The sequence below is a fragment of the Thamnophis elegans genome, chromosome 5, assembly GCF_009769535.1.
Source record: "Thamnophis elegans isolate rThaEle1 chromosome 5, rThaEle1.pri, whole genome shotgun sequence".
In the NCBI taxonomy this organism is placed as follows: domain Eukaryota; kingdom Metazoa; phylum Chordata; class Lepidosauria; order Squamata; family Colubridae; genus Thamnophis; species Thamnophis elegans.
This window is the reverse complement of record NC_045545.1, coordinates 30,175,205-30,194,096: the sequence shown is the minus strand read 5'-3', so window position 1 is coordinate 30,194,096 and position 18,892 is coordinate 30,175,205. Positions and strand designations below refer to the sequence as shown.

Here is an 18,892-nt window from a genome sequence, read left to right as displayed (position 1 = left end):
AAGTGGAATGAAGTTGCAGAAAGGCTGCATGAATGTATGCCATATAAATCCAGGATTTCCTGATTATTTTGACATTTCAAAATTATGTAATTAACGGCCTAAGTTAGGAAGTTGTAATTAATTTCTATCACTTCCATTTTTGGCAATAAAGATAATGACACTATTCACTAAATTATGGGGATAACACTGCTGCTGAGCAGATTATCCTATCTACTCATAGAAGAAATCCTTTACACACTTATACAAATCTGTGAAATGCAGAGAATAGTTGTTTGACATTCTGACAACAAAAAAATCCTGTTAAAAGAAAGGAAGACTGAAGACATATTTGCTGAAAACACGGATGTTTCTGAAGATTACTTGATCAAGTTGCTTAACACATTTTGTAATGCTTAATAAGCTTCTCAACTTCACCCTTTCTTTTGCTCATCTTCTGTCCTCCCCTAATCTTCATCCACTTCTTTCTCTCTATATCTTTTTCCTTCTCTTACAGTAGTTATCCCTCCAATCCACACACACTTTCCCCATCCATCCATCCATCCATTTTGATTGTTTATTTTGGAAGAAAATAATAGCAACAATAACCATAATATCCTATTTTATGCATCTAGAGATACCTACATAAATGCTGCCATTTCTTTTTCTCACAAAAATAATCATGTAACGTAAGCTAGGTTGAGAAAGAGTGACTAGTCCAATGTCACCCAGCTTTCATGCCTAAGAGATGATGAGAATACATGATAAACCTTTCCTAATGCAGCTCCTTAATGTCTATAACATACCTAAATAGCTCTATGGAACATGTCTGTATTTAATAGCAGCAGAAACTTCTTAGAAGAATCTCATTGTGTCTTTCTTGGTTTTGGCACTATTCATGCTGTCTATTTTCTCTTCTGGTAAATACATCCCATATCCTAAATGGAATGTTAAACACACTGATAAAAATACTATTTATCAGCCAGTTCCAAACCTAGTCAACCTAGACTTTAGGTTGTGTGTGTGTGTGTGTGTATGTATTTGTTGAGGGGAAGGAATATATTTCTAAAACTTCTGTTGTCATTACTTTAACTGGGTAGAATAGTGCATTATAAGGCAACAATATTTGAACCAAGGTACCTCAAATGGAATAACTTAAAGAATGTGTCCAAAATCTTGGACCCACAATTCTTGTGAGAATGAAGTTTGTGGACATTGTGATTGTTTCAATAGTACTGCCTGTTGCTGTGGTCAGAATATCTTGATAGAGAAGATCTTGATTGAAGGAAGCAACAAAGGGAGGGAGAGAGGAAGATTTTTAATTCCAATTGCCAACTTTCCACAAGGGAGGAAGGAAAGAATTGTCATCTCTCTGCCAGACTCCCACTCAGAGGGGAAGACGGCAGGAAGTCAGAGGTTGCTCTAACTCCCACTGCCATTTTGCCCCACTTTGGTCACTCTGTTTCTGTGTTTTAAGTAAGGGAATATCTCTTGAAATGATGATGCAATGGGATAATGGTTGTCTAGTTTACCATGCAGGCGGTTATCTTGACAATTTGTTGATGGACTGGGCAATAATTCTTAACCAAATATTTGTAGCTTATGATGCTTGGCAAATTGGCTCAAATTGAACAAGCTTATAGGAGAATAGCTATAAGAAAGAATGATAAATGGAAAGTAAATATGAAAAGTAGACAAATCTAGGTGGATAACAAAATTGAAGTAGAAAGGTAAGTAGCTATGAAATCTGACAGAAGAAATAGAATAGGCAGGAATAAGACCAGGCTTGAAAAGGGCTAGACAACTATAGGTTTCTACTTAAAAATCTAGGGATATATTCTTAACTGTTAGCCATTTTTCTTCCAATTAGATTCTCATTATTTATGTTTCTCAAATTAGATTAAATACTTCAAGTCTTTGCATGGGTATTTCTTATTATATAGGTACCATGGAAACAGATTCTTGGAGTATTTTTTTCTTGCAGTAATTCTTTGTAGGTATGAATATGAAAGTTACGGGATCCATATTTGGTGTACTTTGTTTGAATCCATCAGCATTTAATTTTATCTACTGAGGTAAGCAACATTGTCAGACTATGGTGTATGTGCTTTCCAATTACTAATCTCAGCCCTACACTTGAAGTAAACTCTTTAATTGCCTAGTATATTACTTCTTACTCACTGAGTTCACTCTGTAATGTATCTCTGGAATAGTCAGTCACTCATAAATCACCTTAAACCCAAGACAATATGCATGTTCCCTTCAGCATATTCTCCCCATCCTTTTTTTTAAAAAAATAGAACAGTATGACCCACTAAATATATTACATTCATATGATTTATAATATTTTTATGGAAGCATATAAAAATAAGACAGGGATAGAAAGTTGTCCTGCTTTTACAGGGTTTCAAGTCAAGGTCATTTCACACAAGGCAATACTTTCTCAAGCAACACATTTAAACTAGGGAATTCACAGCCAGCTGCTGTGGTAATAGCAGCCAATTTGAATGCTTTTGAAGAAAAGTATTGGAGAATCAGGCTTCAATAGCTACTAATATTGATGCCTGTTTACTACTTCCTGAATGATCGGCAGCATGCCATAAATGCTGATTGCTTCAGAACCAACAATGGAAGGAACTGTTGACTTCTCATTCAAGCTTCTCTTTGAGCTCATCAAATTAATCCAGTTAGCTAAAATGTGACACCAAATGCTGGTGTTAGGCCTACAGAATAACAGTTGAAAGGGACTTAGAGGTCTTCTAGTCCATCCTCCCTGCTCAAACGGGAAACTCTAGTCTATACCATTCTAGACAAGTAGCTGTCCAGTCACCTGGATGCAGTATTCTAAGGGTGATCTTACTAAGGCTTTATAAAGCGGTACTAATCCTTCATGTGATCTTGATTCTATCCCTGTGTTAATGCAGCGTAGGTTTGTATTGGCTTTTTTGCCTGCTGATCTATATTACCGACTCATATTTAAGTGATTGTCCACTAAGAGTCCAAGATCTATCTCAAAGTTACTGCTATTGAATCAGGTTTCACCTAATCTGTACTTGTACATTTGGTCTTTCTTTCTTTCTTTCTTTCTTTCTTTCTTTCTTTCTTCCTTCCTTCCTTCCTTCCTTCCTTCCTTCCTTCCTTCCTTCCTTCCTTCCTTCCTTCCTTTGGAGTTTTTGTATGCCGCCCAATCCCAAAGGACTCTGGGCGGCTTACAAGAAATATAAAAAGCACATAACGACAAAACAATTTAAAACAACAGACACCCCTAATACATTCATTCCAGTCGGGGCCGGACCTCAACAGTGAGGTCAACAGCCCCAGGCCTGCTGGAACAGCCAAGTTTTTACGGCTTTCCTGAAGGCCATCAGAGTGGGTATGGTCCGGATTTCCGGGGGGAGCTGGTTCCAAAGAGTCAGAGCAGCCACCGAGAAGGCTCTCCTCCGAGGGCCCGCCAGCCGACATTGTTTGGCCGACGGCATCTGAAGGAGGCCCAATTTATGGGATTTTACTGGCTGCTGGGAGGTATGTGTCAGCAGGCGGTCTCGAAGGTATCCTGGCCCTAAACCATGTATGGCTTTAAAGGTAATAACCAACACCTTGAATTGAGTCCGGAGACCAATAGGTAGCCAGTGCAACTTACGGAGGATAGGTGTAACATGGGTGTACCTCGGCACACCCAATATTGCCCGCGCGGCCGCATTCTGAACTAACTGCAGTGTCTTGCCCAAGTGTAAAACCTCACTTTTCTCTACATTGAATTTCATTTTGTTAGATAGGTCCCAGTGTAAAGTCTGTCAAGATCCATCTGGATCTTGAGCCTATCTTCTGGGATGTTGGCTATTCCTGCCAGTTTAGTATAATCTGAAATTTGATTAATTCCCTCATCTAAATAATTTAGGAAGACGTTGAAGAGTACTGGGCCTAAAATAGAACCTTGGGGTACTCCACTGCTTCCTTCCATGTAGATGTAGTTCCTTTAAGGACTATAAATTGAATGGGACTTGTCAGCCAGTTACAAATCCAGATGGTAGTGATGCTGTCCATCCCACATTTTTTCAAGCTTATCAAGAAGTAAGTTGTGATCTATTTTGTCAAATGCCTTACTGAAATCCAAGTATATTATGTCCATTGCATTTCACTACACTAATTTAGCTATTTTGTCAAAAAAATGTAATAAGAATTGTTTGGCATGGTCTGTTTTTGACCTCTGGCCTGATCTAACATAATTCTTCTTATGTAAATATATGTTCATATAGGAATATCCATCCACTACTCAGTGCATATTTCTGATCTATTCTGTTTATATAAATTAATATTCACAGAATCTGATATTGTTTAAAACAAGAATAGTTCATGGCATATCTATCTGTTTAAATAAAATTTGCTCAGTTAGGTATTTCACATATTTATATCCTCCCCTTCCCTCTCCCTCTCTCTCTCTCTCTCTCTCTCTCTCACACACACACACACACACACACACACCTAGCTCTATGTATCTCTAGTAAAATGAAAATGATAGTCAATAGCCTCGCAAATCAATTGTTAGGAAGGTCGGTGGGATGAAGGAGATGAACATTTTTGTTGTTACGGTCTACTGGATCAACCCGGACTCCTAGTGATTAACGAGAAATGTTTTCTTGGTAAGATTTTTAGAAGTGGCTTACCAGTGTCATCTTCCTAGGGAAAGAATAACTAGTCTAAATCACCCAGCTGATCACATCAGAACAAGAACTCATGGTCTCCCATAGAGCTACATAGCACTTCCTATATTTATTCATTGCCTCCTCACTTATTCCTTCTAATCAGATTTCTGAAAAATCTTGTAGCTTGGACATTTACTCCTGCTACCTTTCTGTTTGTATAGAAAAACAATGATGGCATTACTCCAATTTTCAGGCAAAGATGTAGCTTTCATACACACGCTGCAAAACCAAGTCATAAGAAAGCTATAATCATATTCAATAACATTCCTGTTACACCATCTATACACAATACAATAGCGGTAGTCATCACTGAATGATCCTAATTGGGACTAGAATCTCTACTGTCAAGTGAGATGGTCATTAGGCAAAACATTTCATAACCACATAGCAATGGCAATTAGCTTGCAGGACTGCAGCATTGTTAGGCAATGATCTCGCAATTCTCCTGCCCTGCCTTCCTTATCTCTGTTTCAGTTCCCCCCACCTATTGATTTACATCCATTTCTGTTCTCTGTTGCTGCCGCTTATTGTACCACCCCACTAGCTATAGGTGACTGTCATCATCTTCTTACTGCTGCTGCTAATAAAGTGTGTCCAGCTGAAACAGTTGCTTGTCCTTTGTGAGGACTCACGCCTGAATTTTGATCACAAGACTGTGGGTGTGCTGCAACGGCCATAACGTTCAGGACTGCCTGTAATTACCATTGTTCGGCACCAGTGGTGGGATTCAAAAATTATTACTACCGGTTCTGTGGGCGTGGCTTGGTGGGTATGACATGGCTTGGTGGGCGTGACTTGGTGGGCGTGGAAGGGGAAGGATACTGTAAAATCTCCATTCCCACCCCACTCCAAGGAAAGGTTACTGCAAAATCCCCATTCCTCCTGATCAGCTGGAACTCGGGAGGCAGAGAATAGATGGGGGAAGGCCAGTCAGAGATGGTATTTACTGGTTCTCTGAACTACTCAAAATTTCTACTACCGGTTCTCCAGAACTGGTCAGAATCTGCTGAATACCACCTCTCTTCGGCACTCTCATAACTTCAAAGAATTGCTAAACAAATAATTGTTAAGATAGGGCTACCTGTATATTATTCATTTTGGGAGCATGGTGTACTATTGTCTAATCTTGTCTATAAGGAATTATTATAAGTAATGAACCAAGGGAAGATATTAGGTGACATTACTAGCTACAAAGCCACACAGGTTTGAACCTCAAGTATCAGAAATAAGTCAAAAAGTACTTTAAGTTCTTTGGAAAGCTTGACAAACATGTTGCTCAATCTCAACCAGGCTGTGTATCTGTTTATTATTAACATTAATCGGGGTCATGGAAAGAAATAGCTATAACATGAACATATAATTTTGAGATTAAGAATTATCTTCTTATTAATCTATCTCCATTTAGGATCAACATACCATCTATGATTACATGAATATATGACTATCTTACCTGCATGGTGTTACCTGACTGAGAAAAATGTCACCTACAGTTTCAGAGAGAGACTATAAAATACATGATGGGCTAATACAAAAGATTGTACATTCCAAAACACAAATTGCATGGAATCAAGGAAAAATGTCTAAATTATATCACATAATTTAATTCCTACAGCTAATATAATTAGCCTAAATTTCTAAATTATATCACATAACATAATTACTACAGCTAAATTGTAAAATTTTAGCTGTAAAGCAAGGTGCCAATATCAAATCCAAAAGGTGGAACTTCTATTTATGTCCAAAAAGAGATAATTCACTAAACATACATAGCATTCCAATGCTGTTTCAAGATTTGAAATTGGATTGTAAAGAAACTGTTCTACTTCAAAGAGTTAAAAATCCTATCATTCTCTTCAAGACCTTGTCCCAAAAGATTTACATCCTTATTTCAAACAATGTTTAGGTGGCTTCGAAGTTAAGTCATATAAATTAGAATTACACATACATGCGCACATGATTACATACATACATTAAACATTATAATTAGCATTTAAAATATGTATTTAAGTATTTTCACAGCACCTTTAATTTCATCATGGAATCTTGACATAACTTGTCACCTCGTGCTGCAGAGACTTCGTCTATCCCAATGAGTTTTGCTTTGTATCTCACACCGTCACCTTTAAACCTCTTTATTAAAGTTGCTTCACTGCGATCCTGACCTGCAAAGAGAAATATAAACTTGTAAGCCTCACAGCTGTATAAAAATATCAAAAGTTAAATACTTATAATCAAGTTTAAATTTATTATACAGATATATTGCATCCACAAGCATCACTTCCATCTGTTGTTCTTGTTTTGGCCACATCAAATGGAAAGAGGGGAGTAGTAAAAAAATTAATAGTGTGTCATATTTCTCAATGAAACTATAAAAGCCACTTACACTTTTAAATTAATTGCTAGTTTCTGAATTAATACATGGAAAAAGACATAATATCAAAGGATGTATCTTTTCTCTTTTTATTATATAAGAACAGATTTGTTTGATTTGATAAATCTATGACTAGTTTATTTTAGATGTGACTTTTGACCAATAATTAATACAGTTCTGGCATCATTAAGTTTATCAAATCAAGCAAAATATTTCTCTTTTAGACTAAATTACTATATATAATCCTTGTTTGATAATAACACAGTCTAAATGGGATGTAAAATCTGTGATTTGACATTGTTAGATCTTTGTGGGTCTTACCAATTACCAATATTGTTATTCAAATCACATACTGCTATTTCTTGGTTTTCAGCCAGACTCCTTCATTGACATGCTAAATATTTTGTGTTCAAAACACAGATTATGTCTTAACTGCTCTTTAGTTGGGTCCTATACATTCAAGTTTTTAAAGCAGCGTGAATATGTTTGTATAAAGTCCTTTTCATATTTATATCAGATCTGATGAAGCTTGCATTTGAATGTAATTTCTTGTTTTACTATTATTATTATGTTTTTCTGTTTTGGAAGAAATAGAATGAAGAACCTTGTTAATAGTTGAATTGGAAGAAAACTAGAAATGCCAGGGTAATAAGTCTGTGGAAGCCTAAAACATTCCAGAAGGCACTGACACACCACTGTCTTGCTATTATCAACAATAACAACCCTGCACAGGCATTAACACATAGTCAACAAAAGCTGAGCTCTGTCAAAGTAAATGTTTACAATTTTACACATTTTTGTTTCTTCTCAAGTAAAGGTGTTGGATATGGGGTAGGAGAAGGAATCCATTCCAAATTATGTATGAAGCCATGTGAGAATACCATGCTTTGAATGAATTCAAAATGCCAGGTATAGAGTTAAAACACAGAAACAAATCACAAAATATGGGATAGTGATGGAGAAAGGAAAGTTATTTCTGTAGTTTGCAACTGAGCTGTCTTTCTAAAAGATGGTAACAGAAAACATTTTGTTAGGGTCCAAACCACTTAGCTATACCCCAGCAAATTAAATCTCACCATATCAAAAGAAAATATCTTGAAATTAGACAACTCTGTTACCCAAACAATGGAAATGTAGAAATTGACCTCTACATTGGGACTGGTTCCAAAACTGTTATGCCATGAGAGTAAGAGAAAAAGTCACAGAAATTTAAACTTGATTTCACTCTAGATAGGGGTTACATTTCAGTTGCTGGAATAAAGAGTTGGTTTGGTCTAGTGGTTAAGGCACAAGGTTAATTCTAGTCCGACCTTAGTCATGAAAACTAATTGGGTGACTTTAGACCAGTAACTCTGTTTCAGTCCAACTCACATAACAGGGCTGTTGTGGGAAAATAAGAGGAAAAATGTGTGTTGAGTATGTTTTCTGTCTTGTCTTATTTATAAAAATAATAAAGGTGGGGATCTAAATAAATAAATTAAATAAAAATTCAAAACCTTTTATTTTATTTCACTTTTTAACCATAAATCCCTTAGACCTTGTGTGTCCTTATATGCCTATTGTGTTATTTCTAGTTTATCAAAAAAAGAATGACAGATTAAAAAGTATGTATTTACTCATTTACTTATTTAAAAAAAAAAAACTAATGTTAGCAGGAGTTAGCCAAGTGAGCTTTGGTGCATTCATGTTAATCCAGGTATACCAATGTTGGATCTGTTTGTCACTTGTTACAGTTGATGAATGAGAATCCTCACACTTGGGCAGCTGTAGACTTTACCACAAAGATATGCTCTAAATGTACTTTCTGAAGTGACTGAATGTAAGGAGTGTTTTTAAATTAAAGAACATTTATCTATTTGTTGTTTAAATAAGATAAAATGGAATGCAGAAGATAAGACATATTTAAACTATCAATATTTCACAGAGAAGATGTGATCATTATATATTTTAACATACATTTTAAAAAATCTTTAGTTCACATACCTTTGCCCTTATACATGGACATATTTAAAGCTATCTAATATCTCCAAGCTTAACTTTAATGAACATTAATCTCTCCTCAAAATGCAAGAATCTACAAAGGAAAATATATGTTATTCTGAATCCATACTCAGTATTGTTGAAAACCTCAGCTAGCAATTATAATAGTTTTCCACAATTTTGAAATCCATAAGTATTAGATTATCTTTTAAAGTTTTAAATATGTACCTTCTTATCGTCATTTTTGTTGGGGGAGGGCAGCTATACATCTTTTTTTTTTCTATTTTCATTGTGGGAAAGAATAAGGTAGCCTAAAATATTGGCAGTTGTTTACAAATTTAAAAGCAATTAAACAACACCAACAAGTTATCACCTATCTTGGTCCTTGAAAGGACTGGGTTTAGCCCTGAGTTTATCAAATGATTGTGCCCACCTGCTCCTGAACAATATCATCTAAAAGACTAATGGTGCATTGATTACTAGTCAGAAACTGTAAGTAATGTTTAAATTATGTGGGAGGGAAATGCTGAGGCAGATGTTACTAGTCAGACATAAGAACAATAAAGGAACATTAGCAACACTATGCTCTGAGGAGTAAAAAAAATCACATCTGGATGCACAACAATGCTTTATATTATACATGTAGTTTGTCTGTAAACATTCATGTTTCAATTTGTTTATGTGATAATAAATAAAACTTAATTGGTAAATCCTTGTTTTAACAATTTTCAGTTTTCCAATGCCATTATATAGTATATGCTATTCACCAAATATATAATTTTATATGTTTCTTTAGTTTTACAATAACTGCTCCTCATTTGTTAGTGGAACAAGACTATTTTGGAGAGAGAATAACATATAATCCCATTTTACAGAAGTGATTAAAATGTTGGGACTAAATCTAGAAAGACAAAGAATACTTTCAGCCACAGAAGCTCACAAGTGGAATTGGGGCCAGTCATTCTCTCGCTACCAAATAACCTTACAAAGTTGCTGAGAGGAAAATTGGAAGAAGGAAGTACTATATATGCCAACTGCAGATTTTAAAAAGGGAGAAAATATAACACTGATTAAATCCATTGATAAATAACCACAGTCCAAGAATTTGCAAGTCTTTTCCAGTCGCACTCTTTATTTGGCAAAAAGGAGAAATGAAACTAAATTGGCTTAAATTTTAGAGTATAAATGGAAACACGTTTCTCTACATCTTTTTACAAGATACGATCTTCTGCAGCTGATCAGAAATGATCTAAGAGCAACACTGATCTCACTGTGTGATGATTGGAAATGTAGGTGATTGATACGGCAATACCAGGAGATAAAGAAGAGAAGGCAAAGAATTGGAGAAGATCACAAAATATCAAGAATTGTAAAATGAAACTGAAATACTATGGCATAAACCAGTCATGAGGTACCAATAGTTTTCACCACACTGGTTGCCATACCAAAAATGTTGTATGGCATTTAGAAAATATGTGTATTGACATCTGTCAATACACAAAAGGTCACATTGCATAGAGCCACACATATACTACACCAATACATTATGATAGGCATTTGTCCAGAATGGTATAGGATCTCCTGCTTGTGCAGAGTTGACTAGAAAACTTCAAACATCCCTTCCATCTCTGTTATTCTGTATCCTTGGTTCTTGTGAAGAACTCAATGTATATAAAAGTCAATAGTAGCTAAATAACTTGCAGCTGTGATTTCACATTATTGTGAATATAATAATAATATGCCATTGTATGTGAGAGCGGACATTCTGAAATGTTCAAGTATGTTTGCTACAAGTTTGTATTAGATTCCTCAAACAATATTTGGAGCCTATATTCAAACTCAGATTCTGCTCACTTTTTCATGTCCAACTACACCTTCTTGATCGATGGCAAAATTTCCTTGAATGTTTTTGAAAAAGCAAAACATATTTTAGATCTCAAGTGATTATCTGCTTGAGCTGTAAATGTACAGAATTAGATTTATATCTAAATCAAGTTAACTTGTTGTCACATATTTGTGGAATTCAGAAGTCCTGTTTCTGATGATACAGCTATTAATGAAACTATCAGAATTATGAAATACAGTATTCTTCCAACTTTATGTTGAAGGTTAGCTAAAATCTGCAATTATACATATAAAACATATAAAGATATACATATGAAACATTGCCATTAACTAATCATGTAGCGAAGTAATGTTCTCATTTAACACATGTTTGTATCATATGGAAACATTTCTCCTCTGACACAAGAAGTGATGTAGCTTTCTACTGAATCACACATGGCTGCTTAATCCTTAACAGGCAACTACTATAAAACAAAAGAAAAGAAACCCATCCTTGAATATTATTTCCATTTTTTTAAAATTTGCAAACTAAACCAGGGCAACCCTTTTCCCCCTGGCTATGTGTTTTAAGCAAAAATGTTCATTTACTCATTGCACATAGCATGAAAATTACACTTATAGTGGGAAATTCTACATAAATTTCTAAAGAAGTAAGCATCACTTACTTCCTTGGGGTTTTCTTTTGAGGTATATGCACATAGGATTGCAGGCTAGGTAATAAAAATTAAATTAACATATGGATTAATAAACAATCCCACTGCATAACTCTGAGCAAATTTAGCACATAAGACATTTTAGTGAAACTGGAATACTATGAGACAATGTGCCATAATTCATTCAGATTGGGCAGAGCATGAAACTCTGATTTTTCTCTAACACGAAGGAAGGAAAGGAGAGAGGGAGGGAACTTAGTTGGTTTTATAATTTATGTGAAATGATAAAATGGGGAGATGATTAAAGGTTTAAAAATAATTAATTCAATGAATTGCTAAAACCAGAGTGATTCTTCATTGTTCTTGATTCTTTTAATCACAACATTTGTTGACAGGTAGAAAGACCTTTGAGTCTGACAATGTGCTTAGTTTTATCATTCTTTCACTTCACAGTTGGTTCAGTCAGCAAATTATTTTATACAAACCAGTGAATTAATATCTGAGTACTAATGCTTGGTCTAGGAAATGTTTAATGATCATTAGGGAAGTGTGCCAAATTTGGGTACCAAGGCACAGTGAGATAAAGTTATCACAATAAATTCAGATTCTGAGTCTCCACACATTCTCTCCAAGGGTTTTCTTTCTTTTTTTCTTTTTTTTTTCTTTTTGAGTGATGAGGATTGGTGTGGACAAGGCATTGATTAGGTAATTCCCTGTGGCTATAGAGAATTCATTTTTAAGAGCATGGGGGCAGGGGGATACTTAGCAATGCTGTTCAAACTTGGCAATTAAAAATGTGTGGACTTCAAGTCCCAGAATTCCCTAGTCAGATATTGCCAAATTTGAAAAACTTTACTTTGGAATGTTTCCAATGTGCGAAATTTAAAAAAACAGTTTTCATTTTCATTCTGTTTTACAGAATAGCAGAGAATTGTATTACTGTTTCTTAAAGAAGAAGAAAATGCTATAAATATATGTTTCACACAAAGTTCCAGTATATTTCATTGGGAAACATTTTTAACAGGAAAACACTGTTGTACAAGTAGCATTCAATGTCCGTCGGGATGGTGAGACCGTCCAGTTCCCTGAAAAGGGTGCCCTTCGCAAGAGTGGGGGACAGCCACCACTGAAAGGACTGGCATACTTTTGGTGAGACCGGACCAGCTGTTGAGAACTGCTTTGGTTGGCCCTCTGGAAGGGCAGGAGGAACCATTTTAGGTGTCGGGAATGAAGGCGTGCCCAAGGCACTATTGACAGGCACGAAATCATTTTGCCCAGGAGCTGGAACAACTGTGCGATCGATGCTAGTGATGACTGTTGCACCTGTAACACCTGGTCTCTGATGCTTGCCAGCCATTCCGGAGACAGGGAGACCTGTCAGCTCATGGTGTCGATGATGGCACCAAGGTGCTGCAGCTTGGTGGTCGGTGTGAGATGACTCTTTTCTGTGTTTATGGAGAAACCATGTTGTTGGAGGGTGCGTAGCGTGTGTTGCAGGTTCTGCACCGCTTGTTGTGATGACGACTGGATGAAAATGTCATCTAGGTAACAATTTAGTCACACTGGATGTGATCTTAGGATGGCTACCACTGCAGCTAGGATCTTCGTGAAGGTCCGTGGAGCCAATGACAGGCCGAATGGCAGTGTCCTGTACTGGTAGTGGCGGCCTGCATAAAAGAATCTCAGGAACCTGCGGTGAGCCTTGTGAATGGAATTGTGGAGGTAGGCCTCTTTGAGATCTATAGATGTTAAGAGATCTCCCGGCCTGATGCAGCCCAGAATTGACTGAAGGGACTGCATCTTGAACCTCCTGTACTCTATTTGACGATTTAACTTTTTTAGATCTAGTATCCTCCTCCACCCTCACCCCCACCCGGAGTTCTTGGGAACAAGGAAGAGGATGGAGTAAAATCCTGTCCTTTCCTGGCCTGGTGAAACCGGTGCTATGGCCCTGATTTCCCTGAGATGAAGGATCCCCTGTTCCATGAAAGCCTTCTTGACTGGGGAGGTGGGGGTCAGGCATTGGATGAAGTGTCGAGGAGGTGTGGATAGGAACTCTAACGTTAGACCTATGCGTATGGTTTGAAGAACCCACTGGTCTGATATAATCTGCTCCATTGGGCATGGAACAGCTGTAGATGCCCTCTGATGGGAGCCGTCCGCTGATAGTCACTTATATTGCCTGAAGTGTCTGGAGCCGGACCACCCACGATAGGGACATTTAGAGAAGGACTGCTGGCGGCCCCTATCATGAAAGGGCTGCCAGTCCTGGGGCCTATCAGTGCCCTGGGAAAAGAGACATTGAAAGGAACCAGAGGTAGATGGCTGCTGTGTTCCGAAAGGACTGCCTCCTGTAGGATTGGGAACCCTTGCAATCAGACTTCTTATTGACTGAAGGCATGACCTTCTTTTTGTCCTTATTTTCAATGAGGACAGGATCAAGGGCCTCCCCAAATAGTTTACCACCTTTGAAAGGAGCAGAGGCGAGCTTCCACTTGGAGTGCATGTCTGTGTTCCAGTGTCTGAGCCATAAAAGGCGTCAGGGGGTGACATTATAAGTCAGAGATCGAGACACAAATTTGGCAGTGTTTAGGGTGGCATCAGCAGTGTACTCTGTGGCTGCAATAATTTTGTTAACATCCTGTCTCAATTTGGTGTCCCCAGACGGAAGCTTACCAAGAAGCTGCCTCAACCATAGTAGGGCCACCCTGGACAGGAAGGATGCAGAGACAGAAGTCTTGATGGCCCAAGCTGCGGCCTGATGAGTCTTGTGGCAGGCATTTTCAGCGCTCTTATCCTCCACCTTGAGCCCTTCTAATAGCTTGGGGGGGAGCACTGAGGAGGAAGTGAATGCCGCCACTGGCGCATCCATGGGAGGCAATTTTAGCAGGTCCTCCAGGCATCCACTGTGTACAACTTCTTGTACACTTCTTGTACTTCTTCTGGGAGTAGCAAGGGTACCTGGTTGTGCCCATTGCTTTTGTACTACATTAAGAAATAATTTTGGAACTAGCACAATTTCCTGTGTTGGTTCTGGCTCCTCAAAGAGTCCTTCACTGAGGTCCTCAGGAGCGGGGACAACTGGGGCTGGGGTGCTAGTACCCAAATGGGTCGAGGCTTTGGCCTTATTCAAAATAGTATTGAAGTGAACATGCTTAAAGAGGCCAGAGAATGCAGGTTTGTCGGGAACGGTGGCCTCATCTCCTGAGAACTGAGGCTCTGGTCCCAGTCTGAATCCTCACTGGCCAGAGAGGAATGCGGAGACTGAGGAGCCTGGGCCTGGGCAACATCCTGAGAAGACCCTGGGACCGGGGGTGGATGGGTTTTACGCGGGCACTTAGCCCGCTGCAACATGCCGGCCTCAATCCCATGGGATATAGCCCTGGCAATCACCTCCTGCATCTCCACTGAAAAATTGGGTCCCCAATCTTCCAAAGGGTGATCCCTAGAGGAGGGCTGAGTGGCCAGTTGTTGGGGTGCAAATGGACCTATCGGAACTGAATCCTCCTCAGGGTCGGATGGGCATGCAAATAGATCTGCTCGGTCTGCCATTGAGAACCTGCCATGGCAAGGGAAGCCACAGAGGAAAGTTCCTGGCCCTCATCCTCGCTTTTAGATACCAGTGGTGCCTGTCCAGGCTGGATCCTGGGTGACTGATCCCCAGGGGAAACTGGCCTGGAAGCCTGGGCCTGTTGTTGGGCCTTGGAGAACTGCTTTTCCAAGGCTTTCTGGTGCCTAAGGGCATCCCTGTCTAGGCCTGAACGCTGCTTGGTTCCCTGCCTAGAATAGGGCTTGCTTGCTTTAATTGCCTCCCTGGCTGCCTTGCCAGCTTGTCTGGTAGGGGCTCTGCTGGTGGATGGACCTGGCTATGGCTCCTCAGGGGCCTGGTCTGCCATGGCTGAATCTGGCGATGCAATGCCTAACTGACCCACCCTACAGCTGGTGGGGTGCTTAGCGCTCTAGCAAAGAGACACTGAAGGCAAGGTCAAGCAAGGCTCAGCAGACCTTAAGGAATGAGTGAGATGGGTGTGAGCCTTGAAGCTCCCAGCACCACGCAGGCCAGTAACTCCGGAGAGTGACCTATGAATCCACAAGCCCCTGCTGTCGCTTTTGTAGAAAGTCCAATGGAGAGGCTGCAAACCTGCCGGAATGACTGGGCAGGAAGCTCCAGACCACAACCAGCAAGAGACAGGCAATCAGGCAGTTGCGGCAAGTTTGAGCGGGAAATTTAGGGCAAACAAAATGGCAGTCACAACTTTGGGCCCTCTCAAAATGGCCACCATAACTCTGACCTACTCAAAATGGCCGCCCACCCTTCTTGGAGTGTCTTGAGACTCCGCACAAGCTGCTTGTTCCTTTACAAGCATGGTCAGAAGCCACAGATAGCTCAGCGGGGAGATAGATCGCAGCGGGGTTGCTGCGATCGTGCTGTGTTGGTGCTCCGACTCACGCGCCTCCTCCAGCAGTTGCCTGTAGCCTCAGGGTGCCCGAGCGAGCCCAGGACATCAGAGAGGCTAAAAGGGGTGAAATGCCAGGGAATCCTTAAAGGAAAGGAACTCACCAAGCCTGCTCACCATGCTGGAAATTGAAGAGGGAAGAAAAAACACAAAAAAACACAAAAGGAAATAAAGGAGAGTCCAAGCAATCTGGAAGTACTGAAGAGAAACTCAAAGCATGTCCACTGGGCTGACTGAATTCAAAAAACCTGGGAAATAATCAGCACCAGAGGTGTGGCTTTAAGTTTTAACTCAGCCCTGGGCAGATTGGCGGTATTTAAGCCATGCTTGAACTCTCCAAGCAGCACCCAGGAAAATTCCCCAATTGTAAAAATATGAATATATAATGATATCGCCAACAAAGTTAATAGCAATCAAAATTCTACAAGTTGACACTAACCTATCTAATTATGCCCAAGCACAATTTATCATATATTTGAGTTGTAATCATGAGATGATTTCTTTTTGAAACTATAGAAAAACTACGGTCCGATGGCACAAACTGCCAAATTATAAAACACTGCATTTTCATGGAGGCAATTAACATTTTTAAAGCAGAGTCAGAATGACAATGAAACAGGGTTGCAGCAAATACCTTAGGTGTGTGTCTGTGTGTGTGAGAGAGAGGGGGGAGAGGGAGGGAGGGAGAGTAAGAGAAAAGAAAGAGTGAGTCAATCATGTTTTCATATTTTTAAAATAAGTATATGTGCCTGTGTGATTGTGTGTTCACATATATAAGCAAAGACATTTATACACAAGTATGCACTCTTTTTTTAGATGTACATACATGCATACACTATATTGGCACAAGTGGAACTGTGAAAATGTATATCATGGTCATTATGCACACTACAATACAATGTAGCTGGCTGCCTGGAAGTCACAGACAGCCAACTTTAAGGTTGGAAGCTGATCTGCCAGCTAGTCTAGTCTTCTTAGTACTTCTGCCAATCTTATGCATTTTCCAAAATCACTTTTGATACATACATAGTTTTCTTTTTCTGAGAGTCTCCAAGGAAGAAAATGCCTGGAGGAAGTAGCTGAACTTCCTATAACAATAGCAATCCAGAGCAGACGGAGACATTTATACTTACAGATGTATTCTATCTCTGTTTGTTGGGAGCTAGTTGAGCAAAATAAAATGAGCTAGTTTTAATTGGAAACTGGTCTAGTTGACAGCCAAATCAAACATTTCATAAGGAATCTACAATCAAAGATTCAAGTGATGCAGTGGTGGGTTCTGGATCCCGTCGCAACTGGTACACTGCGACAGGGCCAGGCGTCCACCATGTGCACTGCGCACGCATGCACACCCACTGTCCTGCGACACTCCAGCTACTTGGCGGAGCATCATGCAGGAATCGTACGCTGCATGCACATACACAAATGGCCTGGTTGGGTCAAATACAGGTAAGGAGGGCGGGCGGGCCCTCTGCAGCACCGTTCTGGTACAGTGCCTGCTGCTCCCAGCAGGCACTGGTACACCCGTATCAGGGCGTACTGGCCAGAACTCACTACTGAAGTGATGTATTTCAAAAGCTTATAAAGGATTTTACCATTGAATATTGATTTTTGTGTTAAGCATCAAAACAGATTTGAGGAAATACAGCTGTCTGCAACATCCCACAGTCATTGTGAACATGATTTATGAAGTTTTTGCCATTTTTTAATTTCCAGTTTCTGGGGAAAAAAGGTGCCACAGCGAAGGAAGGGTTTGTTTAACGACCATAAAGTTTGCATAATGACAGCAGCATTTGCTTAACAATTACTGCAAAACTCCATAAATTGGGCACAAAATTGGGTGAACATCACACGGTATGACCAAAATTGTGGGCTTATTTATGGTTTTAAGTTGACTACCTATACCTGTTTGGTCTTTCAAATGGCATTTTACAAGTCTTTGAGTGCATACTGAATTTCTACTGAAAGAGCATGAAGTGTCATGGGTTTCTGTACTTAAATATGTATTAAGTTAGGAAAGTATTGTTTGACTATTAGTAAAAAGCCTGCTTCTAAGCATCCATCACTTTAATTTAACATACAAACAGATTTAAAAAAAGGCTTCTGATTATGCTTTTAGGACTGTTACAGGAAAAATATGATGTTATATGGGAAGATCTCCTTTGGACACCATGGCCACAACATTTGAAAGTTTTATAGGTTAATTTCTTCCAAAACATGGGACTGAATTTATATTATAGATCCAGCATGTAAGAGTAATTCTTACCAATTGGAAATATCTAATTAAAATGCAATGAACTGTACATAAATTAAGTCCCAGGACAGAAATAGGAATTAAAAAATATCTATAGTGGCTGTAGTAATAATTAATATTAATTAAAACATTTCCACATAGACTTATATTCATCACCTTTTCCCTATCGAAATACAATTACATATCTTGATATGCATGAAGTCTAATTTTCTCTACCATAAACAGAAATGTATAATCAAAAACTTTCATAGTGTGCTAGAATTAACTTTTGAGGTAATTTTGATTATCAGAAGATTTGTCAGCAGGGAAGGGAAAGACTGATCAAAACGGAGAAGCAGAAAATACAAGCGATATTGCATCTACATTTTCCAGCATATTAAGGAAGGATGAGACAGGAATATCACTAATGCAGAGTTCAAGTTAGATGAAAATCTAAAATCTAAGCTATTATCAGAGGGAAAAACTCCTATTTATTGTGAGACTAAGATCAGCATTTACAACTGAACTCTTAAAATATCAAGGGCAAGTGAACTTTAAACTATGTACCAGTGACATGTGGTGAGGTTCACTGCCGGTGAGGCAAGCGGGCAGGACCTCTATATTCTCCTCCCCCCACCCCTCCAATCTAGGCAGGATCCAAGCCGCTCTGAAAA

The 18,892-nt window shown here is 38.9% G+C and overlaps 1 protein-coding gene across 1 annotated transcript in view; it reads right to left on the bottom strand.

The window, feature by feature from the left end:
* DAB1 (DAB adaptor protein 1) overlaps positions 1 to 9,272 on the bottom strand; it is a 119,042-nt gene extending 109,770 nt beyond the window's left edge. The window contains exons 1-2 of the mRNA XM_032217831.1: positions 9,259 to 9,272; positions 6,702 to 6,876 (exon numbers count right to left, since the gene is read on the bottom strand). Of these exons, the coding sequence (XP_032073722.1) occupies positions 6,702 to 6,876; positions 9,259 to 9,272 (189 nt within the window). The remainder of the gene's footprint in view (positions 1 to 6,701; positions 6,877 to 9,258) is intronic.
* Between the last annotated feature and the right edge of the window lie 9,620 nt (positions 9,273 to 18,892).